At 41.3% G+C, this 11,564-nt stretch overlaps 1 protein-coding gene across 1 annotated transcript in view; it reads right to left on the reverse strand.

Annotated features, from left to right (window-relative positions):
• The window catches only part of TANGO6 (transport and golgi organization 6 homolog), a 237,730-nt gene that overhangs the window by 45,446 nt on the left and 180,720 nt on the right, over positions 1–11,564 (reverse strand). The window contains exon 16 of the mRNA XM_008070045.2: positions 3,257–3,408. Within this exon, the coding sequence (XP_008068236.2) occupies positions 3,257–3,408 (152 nt within the window). The remainder of the gene's footprint in view (positions 1–3,256; positions 3,409–11,564) is intronic.

Here is an 11,564-nt window from a genome sequence, read left to right on the forward strand (position 1 = left end):
TGTCTCAGCCTTCCAAGTAGCTGAAACTACAGGCACGCGCTACCACCCGGCTAATTTTTTTTTATTTATTGTAGAGATGAGGTTTCACCAAATTGCCCAAGCGGGTCTCAAACCCGCGGGCTCAGGCAATCCACTCACCTCAGCCTTCCAAAGCACAGGATTACAGGCTGAGCCACCGAGCCCGCCTGACTTGTATACTTTAAATGGGTGAATTGCTTGCTCACTGCAGCTCACACCTGTAATCTCAGCACTTTGAGAGGCCAAGGTGAGAGGACTGCTTGAGCCCAGGAATTTGACACCAACATAGGCAACATAGCAAGATATAGACTCTAAGAAAAAAAAAATTAGCCAGATGTGGTCCATGTAGTCACAGTTATTAGGGAAACTGAAGCAGAAGAATTGCCTGAGCACAGGAAGTCAAGGCTGCGGTAAGCTGTGATCATGCCACTGTACTCCAGCCTGGGCGACAGATTCTGATCCAAAAATAAATAAATAAATGGATGAATTTATAATAAGTGAATTATACCTCAATAAAAGCTGTTATCAAAAATACTTATATTTGGGTTCGATTCAGATCATGGTCCAGCAGTTTGTTTCAATTCATGGTTTATGGTTTTGGTTTGAGTGACATAGAGACCAACAGAGAAAAAAATGTAGAAACCATTTCAGTATATAATCCAGAGAAGTTATACTAGTCTGAAACTGTCAGACAAAATAACCAAATAGACTTGCAAAGGTCTTCTCTTAAGTGTTACTATTTAATACTACTAAAGAATAAGAGATTTAGCCGGGCTCGGTGGCTCAGCCTGTAATCCCGCGCCTTTGGGAGGCTGAGGTGAGTGGATTGCCTGAGCCTGCGGGTTCGAGACCCGCCTGGGCAGACGAGACCTCATCTCTACAATAAATCAAAAAATCAGCCGGGCGTGGTAGCGCATGCCTGTAATTCCAGCTACTTGGAAGGCTGAGGTGGAAGGATCACCAGAGCCCAGCAGGTCGAGGCTGCGGTGGCCGGGAGTGGCCACTGCACTGCAATCTGGATGACAGAGTGAGACTCCAACTCAAAAAAAAAAAAAAAAAAAAAAAAGAATAAGAGATTTGCCAAGTGCCATCTAAAACAACCAAAGATGAGGTACTCTAATGTACATTAGAGCACTTGGGCTTTGAGTAGGTGCTAAACTTTGTTTCTGAGTTTTTGTGTGTTTTTTTAAGGAAAAACTTGGGAATAGGGGTGTACCTGCTGATCACTCAGGGAAGAATTAAAGGGAAGGAAATGACTGATATATAATGTTCTTAAAAATCCTAGGCTGGAGACTGAGCATGGTAGCTCATGCCTATAATCATAGCACTTTAGGAGGCCGAGGTGAGAGGATTGCTTGAGCCCAGAAGTTTGAGACCAGCCTGGGCAACATAGCAAGACCTCATTGCTAGAAAAAATTTTTTAAAACTTATCCAGTTGTGGTGATGCACATCTGTAGCTCCAGCTACTTGGGAGGCTGAGACAGAAGGATTGCCTGAGCCCAGGAGTTAAAGGCTGTAGTGAGCCATGATTGTGCCACTGCACTCCATCCTGGGTGACAGAGTAAGAACCTGACTCAAAAAAAAAGAAAAAATCCTAGGTTGGAATTTATTGACAAGAGTAGCCTTTATAACCAATAAAGCAAAGCATATAAAACTCAGAAATCAGGAAATAACATAAATTCAACACATTTGTGAGTATGCTTCTCTGTTTATTGATATGACACAACTAACAGATACTGGAGAAGTTCCCTCTCAGTAGGTAACTTCTTAAGATTTGATGTTCAGTATGTTCAGCCCTAGGATACTGAATATTGTAAGAAAAAAAAAATCAGTACTAGAGTTTTTAAAGTTTTTGTTCTTGTAAAGTCATGTGCTCTAGATGAAAAATCTGGGTCTCTAATCAATAAAAAGTTAAGCTGTATTTTATTTACTTATTTATAATTTTATTAAGACTCCTGGCCACAGGGGTACAGGGGCTCACACCTATAATCCTGGCATTTTGGGAGGCCGAGGGGGGAGAATTACTTGAACCCAGGAGTTTGAGACAGCACAGGCAATATAACAAGACTCCATCTCTACAAAAAAATTCAAAAAATTAGTCAGGCATGCCCAGCTACTCAGGCATCCAAAGCAGAAGGATCGCCTGATCCTAGGAAGTCGAGGCTGCAGTGGGTCATACTTGTGCCACTGCACTCCAGGCTGGGTGACAGAATGAGACTTTGACTCAAAAAAAAAGACTCTGGACCACACATTAACTAGTCTTTTTCTGTCCATCATCATCTGTAGATAGCTCAGGATATATACTGATATATTGATGACTGACTAAATACAAGGCAAAGATAAAATACAAGAGGCTAGAGGAAGATACTCATAGAGGACAATTGTGAGATGCACACTTCATTAAATAACAAATTCCCATATCAGGAGGAGTTTCCAGTCCCAACACCTTGTATGACTATTATTTTGGCTGTCTATTCATGCTCTCAACAATCATTTACTGAATAGCTCCTATATACCAGGCACTGAGTGTGTAGCTCCTAGAAACCAAGAGGTGAGCAAAATATGGAACTTGGTCTTTTTTGGTAAATAATATTATCCTCCGAACCTAGGCACTTGTGACCAAAGAGTGCCAACTAGAGTGTTTGCCTGAGATTTTTCTGTGAATAGAGATAAGACTCAAGATGGCCCAGAGACCCAGGGTAAAGTTTTATCTGCCCTTCCTCAAGGTTTCTCTAATTGTATTAGTTTTAAAATAAAATAATCTTTGCCGGGCTTGGTGGCTCAGCCTGTAATCCCGCGCCTTTGGGAGGCTGAGGTGAGTGAATTGCCTGAGCCCGCGGGTTCGAGACCCGCCTGGGCAGCGAGACCTCATCTCTACAATAAATCAAAAAATCAGCCGGGCGTGGTGGTGAATGCCTGTAATTCCGGCTACTTGGAAGGCTGAGGTAGAAGGATCGCTGGAGCCCAGCAGGCCGAGGCTGCGGTGGCCGGGAGCGGCCACTGCACTCCAGTCTGGGCGACAGAGTGAGACTCCAACTCAAAAAAAAAAAAAAATCTTCTATTGCTTAAGGTAGGTTAAGATGACTTCCTGTCACTTGTAACTATAAAATTTTTACCAACCTAATTCTTCAATATACATATCTGGAAAAATAACCCAGGTCTCCCGATTCCAAATTCTAAGCTATGTCATAGGTCCAAGTGAAAACAAGCTTTAGCAAGAGGAATCAACATACAGTACCTCATGAACCACAGAGCCCAGTAGAAAGTCCAGCCTCTGGCACAGCTCTCCAAGGTTGGCCAAGCTGCTGGCCCTGTGAGCACCATCGGGATCTCTCACTCCCCTCAGGAAGGTATGGATCAAAGGTTCTCGGTACCTTGAGACCATATCTCCTATAGGAAAAGAGAAGGAATAAAAATCTATTGAAATAAACTTTCAACTTCTTAAAGAGGGGATAATGATATTTCCATGGTACATTGCATGATGTCTTCTCCTTTTCAAAGTACTTGCACAACCAGTAAAAGTTGGAAGAATATTTCATGTAAGGGAAAATATTCATGATGCATGGTTTGTGAAAAGGCAAGTAGAATCCCAATTGTATTATAAAAATTTACATGTAGAGATGAAAGATGTGAAGAAGATATTCCTCATAATGTTACTAGTAGTTATCTGTAGAGAGTCAAATTATAGGAAACTTTAAAGAATTTATAGATACATACAAGAAAATATATATATCATCAATATGTTGCTTGACAAATGTTCACAAACCCAAATCAACTATCATTAGCCCATGGTCACACAAATAGCAAGTATGGCCCCAGGTTAGACCCTAATTATCAGCCCAGTACTTTTCCTACACGATCACACTACCTGCTTGGATGAGCAAATTAAGTGAAAGACAATCAAGGCATTTTGAGTCTTTGTCAAAGAGAGAACTGTGATTCATGCACTCATTTGACAAATATTTACAGAGAGGCCAGAATGTGCTAAGCACTGCTCCAGATGCTGGGATATGCCTGCAAACGGGAGACCATGATCCCTGTCCTCATGGAGCTTACATTCTATTGTAAATTATATGGAATGTTAGAAAGTAACACATCCTATGAGGGAAAAGACGTAAAGTAGGTAAGGGAAATAAGGAATGATGGAAATAGTGGCAGACCTCAGTTTTTATTTATTTATTTTATTTATTTCTTTTAGACCTCAATTTTTAAAAAGGTGGTCAGGACAGGCTTCATAGAGACAGTGGCATTTAAGCAAAGACTGGAGGGTGAGGGAGTCAGCCAAGTGGCCATCTGGGGGAAAAGCAGATAGGAAGAGGGAACAGTCAGTGTAAAATCCCTGTAGAGGCTTGGCTTGGTGGCTCAGTCTTTAATCCCAGCACTTTGGGAGGCTGAGGAGAGAGGACTGCCTGAGCCTGCGGGTTCATGAACAGCCCAGGCAACTTGGTGAGACCTCATCTCAACAATAAATTTTTAAAAAATTGGCTGTGTGTGGTAGCACATGCCTATAGTTCCGGCTACTTGGAAGGCAGAGGTGGAAGAACAGCCTGAGCCCAGCAGGTCGACCCTGTGGTGGCCATGAGCGTGCCACTGCACTCCAGCCCAGCTCAAAAACAGACAAACAAAAACCCTGTATAGCAGCATGCCTGACATGCCTGAAGAACATTGAAGAAGCTCAGGATGAGGCTAGCACAGTAATAGCAGGGTCAGAAGGTGGTACAGATCTTGGAGGGCCTTGTAGGACATTGTAAGGACGTTGACTTTTTCTCTGAGTAAAACGAGAGGTCTCTGGAGGATTTTGAACAAAGGTGTGCAAAAAGATCACTCTGGCTGCAGTGCTGGGAACACTCTGTCGGGCAGTGTGTGTGTCTGAGGTGGAGCAAGGTTTCAAAGTAGAAACCCATGACAGCAAGCTGCTGGAGAGAGGATGGCAACTTGAACAGTAGAAGAGGTGACAATAAGATTCTGCATATATTTTAAAGATAGAGCCAACATGATTTTCTGATAACTCCAAGAATGACTTCTAGAATTTTTGCTTTTGAAGCTGCGAGGATGAAGTTACTATCAACTGAGATGGGAACATCTGTAAATGAAGGTTTTAGGCAGGAGGAAGGATCAGAGTTCAGTTTTAGACACATTGGTAGGCAATTGAAGATATATGTGTACAGAGTTCAGAAGAGGGGTCTGGGCTGGAGATAAATATTTTTAGAATCAGTGGAACGTAGATTATATTCAAAACCATGAATTTCTGAGCTATGATAACCAAGGAAGTGAGTGTAGGCAGAGAAGAGAAGAGGACCATGGGTGAATGAAACCTGGGCCCTCTAACATTAGGGGGTCCGGGAGGGGAGGAACCAGCAAAGAAGACTGAAAAGGAATTACCAGTCAGGTAGGGGGAATATTAACAGTGATATCCTAGAAATTAAGAGAGAAAAGTGTATCAGAGAGAAAGGAATGGTCAACTGCATCAAAAGTTGGTAATAGATTAGGTGGAAAGATGACTATAAATTGACAATTAGAGTGAGCAACAAGGAAGTCACTGTTGATCTTGACAAGAACGGTTTTGATGGACTGGTGGAGGTGAAAGCATGACAGAAATGGATATAAGTAAGAATAGAGAAGACTAGGAGACAGCTCACTTGTGGAGTTTTTCTCCACATTTGATCTCAAAGCAGATCAAATAAATGAGGTCATAGTTAAGGAAGTGGTGTCAAGAGAAGTTTTATTTTGTTTTTAAAGGGAGGAGAAATAGTAGCGTGATAAGACATTTAGAATTCTTTTACACAAGTCTTCTACATATCTTTTTATGTGGAAGCAACTTTATCCCCATTGGTGTACCGAGAACTAAAGCTATTTTGGCTTGATCTTAGTTCTGAGACCCTAGTTCTAGAGCCCAAGTATAGAACATTCTGCCTTTAGCCTTTTTGTAGCTCTAAGGATACATAATATTCATATGGTAAAAAATTGGTTTCTAAAGCATTTGTTTAAAGTCACCTATTTTCAATCACCAAAATGATGACCTATATTGTAAAATCACTGACCTTTCCTACCAGGTCTAGCTCAAATGCCACTTCCATTGTGGAATCTTCCTCATCCCCACAGTTGGCTTCAAGCAGTCCTCCTTGAAAGGGGAAAGTCCCACCATACTTTGTAATTAAGTCACTTTAGCTTAAATCACATTTGTCACTAATGCCTAACTCCTAGATGGTTTAAGCCTGTATCTATTTCTCCCATAAGACTATAAATTCCTTGAAGGTAGAACTTTGCTTCAGTTCTGATTCCATCAGTTCTTAGCAGTTTTTGCATGCACAGCCACATGCTGCATAACAATGTTTTGATCAATGATGGACCACATATGTGATAGTGTCCCACAAAATTATAATGGCACACATGTAGAAACCTGATATATGGCACTTGATGTTGGCACTGCAGATCAAATAGGGGAAGTAATTGATATTAGGTAATGGAGTTGAGACATTTGGCTTTCCACATGAAAAAACATAAATAAACATATATACACCATCTAGGTTTGTGTGTGCATGCTCTATGATGTTCACACAATGATAAAATTGTCTAACAACATATTTCTCAGAACGTATCCCTGTTGTTAAATGATGCATGATTGCATTAGGTTCTCAACAATGTGATGTTGAATTGAATTCATTCAGTTATTCAACAAAACATAATTATGTGCTAAAGTATCAAGCTAATTTTCTAGAGATGCAAAAATTGATAAAACTTCATACCCTTTAAGAAGTCCAAAGACCACTGGGCATTGTAACTCACGCCTATAATCCCAGCACTTTGGGAGGCGGAGGCGAGAGGACTGCCTGAGCCCTTGGATTCAAGACCAGCCTGGACAACATGGAGAGACCTCGTCTCTACAATAAATAAGAAAATTAGCTGAGTGTGGTTCCAGCTACTTGGAAGGCTGAGGTGGAAGGATTGCTTGAGCCCAGCAGGTTGAGGCTGCATAAGCATGACACTGCATTCTAGCCTGGGCAAAAGAGTAAGACTCCAACTAAAAAAAAAAAAAAAAAAAAAGTCTAAGGTTTAGGGGTTGTGTATAAACAGATTAGTACTAACAATTATAGGACCACGTGGCAAATGCTATCAGAGTCAAGCAGAAGTTGCTTACAGAGCATTATTTCACTAATCTCAGTTCCTTGAAAGGAAGAGGAGAAGCAAGTTTGTTTTTTTATTTCTGTTTTCCTCATAAAGTCAGGAACGAAATGTACCTCTCATTATACTATAAGAAAAGATAAAGGAATAATTTTTCCAAAATGCTCCCACGTCCTAATAAGCAACATATAATTGTAAAACTCACCCTCTGCCCTGTTAACATTAACATATACTGCCAAAATTAATCAACAGTGACTTAGTCAAAGCCTTTTTTCAGAAGAGAAAAAAGGAGACTTTAACTCTGCATACTGTTTGACCCAGTCTTTGATTTTTAATTATCTATCCAAGAGAGATAATTACATATAAAGTTTTTATTTTTCATCTTTTTTCTTTTCTTTTCTTTTTTGTAAGAGACAAGGTCTTACTCTGTCACCCAGGTTGGAGTGCAGTGGTTTGATTTTAGCTCATTGCAGCCTGGAACTCCTGGGCTCAAGTGATCCTCCAGCCTCAGCCTCCCAAGTAGCTGATACTACAGACATGTGCCACCACACCTGGCTGCATAAAGATTTTACTGCAGAATCATAATAGTGAAAAATGAGAAAAAGTAAACTAAAAACTAATACGGATGTGGTTAAATAGCCATGGTATACTATGTGTCATTAAAAGGAACATGACAATAATATATACTGACATGGAAAAACAGCGTTAAGGGAAAGAAACTATTAGAACCAGTATATTCCACTTATGTATATAAAAACACACACACTTCTCCCACTATTAACAAAGCAAACTTCAAAGACTTAAATATGTGCACCAAATAAACAGGTACAAAGAAAAAAGATAGAAAGGATATACACTAAGACAGAGGAATTAAATAACTTGTCTAAAGAGTAAATACAGCTGAGGTCAAACTTAAATTGTCTGACACTTAATTCCTATGACATACTACATTTAAAAGATTTCTAACCAAGAGTGAAATATACTTTTAGACTTTTGTGAAATGGTTTCTCTTTCTGGAGTTAGGAGGGAGCTTGCTCGTTGTGCAGTGTGAGCTGTGGATCTGGAGTTAAGAGATCTGTGTTCTAGTGTTAGCCCTGCAGTCAACCAGCAGTGTGACCCTGGGCAATTCACTTCACTTCTCTGGGCCAAGGGCAGATGAGCCAGTTAGACGGATGAACTCTTAGGCCCTTCTGGTTGTAAGTCTACGAGGTGATGAATCACTTTTAGATTAGTCATCAGGAAAGTGAGATTTAGGAGACTGAGGAAGGAAGAAAAGGTACACATATTCAGGAGCCCTGGCGTGAGAGGGTGCTGGGGGTAGAGGAAGGTGGTTCCTTATCAGGAAGGAAGACACAGAAAAATTAAGGAAGTGTGGAGATCCACAAGGAGGGGAAATTGCGGGTTGAAAAGGGTAAGAGCACATGAGAAACAAGTTAATGTTTACTAATGTAGGGACTTCAAACTGAAAATAAATGATAAAGAAAAGGCACATTAAATTAATTTATGAATTTATTAAATATTGACTAACTACATGCTACGTGCCAGGAACGGTGGTAGGCACTGGGGAGCCAGTCATAAGCAAGAAAGAGATAGTTCCTGCCCTCGGGGCATTCAAAGCCTAACGGGGAAGAGGAAAAACACTGACCACGCAGTAACAATGGAGTGAGATGTGCCAAAATGGTGACAGAGATACATTCATGACTAATGTTTTGTCTGGTTCCTATTCTGTTAACAACAGTTCTAGTATTATCTTATTTACTCAGACTCAAAAGTGTGGTATGTTCTTTTTCTGACTTCTCCCTCTGTTACCCTTCAATTAGTCAGTGCACTTATTCAATCCTCCATATAGGAGTTGGGGCAACTTACAATAAATAATATTGAAACCATGTATCATTAAAACAAGTATTTTAAAAGCTCTATAGAAAGTGAGAGTAGTATAGACATCCCAAGCTAAGAATGGTTATTGCAAATGACCCAAAATTTAGTTTTGCAATTCCTGGTAGCTTAGGAAAAAAGAGAATCAGAAAACATAGCTCTCATTATCCAATAAAAGAAGGAACATGGCTGTGCTCAGTGGCTTAGCCTGTAATCCCAGCACTTTGGGAGGCCGAGGTGAGTGGATTGCCTAAGCCTGTAGGTTCGAGACCAGCACTGGCAACTTGGTGAGACCTCGTCTCTACAATAAATCAAAAATTAGCCGGGCGTGGTAGCCCATGCCTGTAGTTCCAGCTCCTTGGAAGGTTGAGGCAGAAGGATGGCTAGAGCCCAGCAGGCTGATGCTGGGGTGGCCATGAGTGTGCCACTGCACTCCAGCCCGGGCATCAGGGTGAGACTCCAATTCAAAAAATAAAGAAAAGAAAAGAAAAGAAAAAAGAAGAAAAGAAAAGAAAGAAGGGACATCAATTCATTAGGAGAGAAAAAGTTTAGCCGGGCTCGGTGGCTCAGCCTGTAATCCCGCGCCTTTGGGAGGCTGAGGTGAGTGGATTGCCTGAGCCTGCGGGTTCGAGACTGCCTGGGCAGCGAGACCTCATCTCTACAATAAATCAAAAAATCAGCCGGGCATGGTAGCGCATACCTATAATTCTGGCTACTTGGAAGGTTGAGGTGGAAGGATCGCCAGAGCCCAGTAGGTCAAGGCTGCGGTGGCCAGGAGTGGCCACTGCACTCCGGTTTGGGTGACAGAATGAGACTCAAACTCAAAAAAAAAAAAGTTTTAGTAAGAACACCAAGAGGTATCTAACTCACTTACTCAGTCTTCATAATATTCTAATGTTCCAATGTTCTTTGTACTGGAGACAATATAGCATGAATGAGAAAGAAAAGTTCCCATCTTCAAGGAGCCTACTTCTAGTAGGGGAGAAAAATAATGAAAAATAAACAAAATTTCAGCAGCAATCAAGGCTATGAAAAAAATAAGGAAGGTATGAGGTTGAGAGAAGGTGGTGAGGGCTCAAAGAAAAGCTCTCAGAGGAGAAGACTCAAGGAACAAGTCATATGATGACTCAGGGCAACACTGAAGAACAGAGTGGGCAATAAAGTTTTATATTCAATGTAGAAATCATATGGCTGTTTCTTATACTGACCTGCCATATAAGTCAAGAGCATACCATTACATTAACAAGACCAAAACTTAAAGTTCCATTTATATAAAGACCGGCCCTGTCTGAGTTCCATTACTCCATCACAATGAGCATCCGTTGAACTCCATACTCCACCAACCCATTCCCAATGTACCTAAGAACCAATGGGTGGGTCAGCATCTCAAGACCCTACATTGAACCTGGTCAGCTGGTTTTGGGCCCACTTGCTACCTTGTTTTCCAGGTATTGGACCAGAAGAGCTGGAATACTCACTGTGTACACTCTGAATTTCGCAAAAGGCCCTGTCATCATGTTCCTCTGCATGCTGCACCTCCCCACACCTCACATACATAGCCTAGATCTGTCATATCCTTGCTCAAACCTGGTCTTCTTTGGGGATTTATAGCTTTCCCTCCATTTCCTGTGGCTCTGCTAGTCTCTGACTAATCTTCCCTCCCCTTTGTTCTGCCATGCCATATGATAGGGGTATCAAGACTATATCGTATCCCAGTCTCCATACGGGTGTCAGGCTGAGTAGGTTTCTATGAGAACAAAACGAATTTATATAGTCAAAGAATACAGCTTCCAGGGCTGCAATTTGACACACGCATTGAACTTAAAGATCCTACATAATGGGCTTTTAACTTGAGTTTTAGGGATCCCTAAATGTCGAATTTTGTTATGTGTATCTCACAGGCATTCTTCCATTCTTCTTTGCAGATGGCACTCTTTTGCTCCAGTGTCCACCTCCCCATGAGACTCAGGCTACAGTCTTCATTGGTCTAAGTTAATCATGGTGGACATCTCTCTTTGCCTTAATTGGTTTAGGCATGGGCATATGACACAGTTCTGGATATTGAGCTGTGAAGGGAAGTCTGCTGGTAGACTCTGAGAAAACGTTTTGCCTTTGGCTATCATAAGGATATGTGAGTTGGAGTTGCCTTAGAGTCTGCTGCAGCCAGATTAAAACCATAAGGAACTAGAGGATAAGGCCCATAAACTGAGGGTGGTAGGGCAGAATGATAGAATATAGGTCTTGAAAGACGTTACTGAGCCAGAGAATGACCAGTCCTGAACTTTATGTTACGTGTGTTAATTCATGTCTTATTAAGTCACTAGAATTGGAATTCTTGTTACCTGCAGCCAAAAGCATCCTTTTTTTAAAAAAAAACTCCAACCCAGAGTTGAATTTTTTATTTTTTACTTTTTTGGTTAAGAGTCTTATTTTGGTGGTAGCGCGCGCCTGTAGTTCCAGCTACTAGGAAGGCTGAGGCAGAAGGATTGCTGGAGCCCAGCGGGTCGAGGCTAAGGTGGCCGGGAGCGGCCACTAGCACTCCAGTATGG

The sequence above is a fragment of the Carlito syrichta genome, unplaced genomic scaffold (genome assembly GCF_000164805.1).
Source record: "Carlito syrichta isolate Samal-C Ts95f unplaced genomic scaffold, Tarsius_syrichta-2.0.1 Scaffold312739, whole genome shotgun sequence".
In the NCBI taxonomy this organism is placed as follows: Eukaryota; Metazoa; Chordata; class Mammalia; order Primates; family Tarsiidae; genus Carlito; species Carlito syrichta.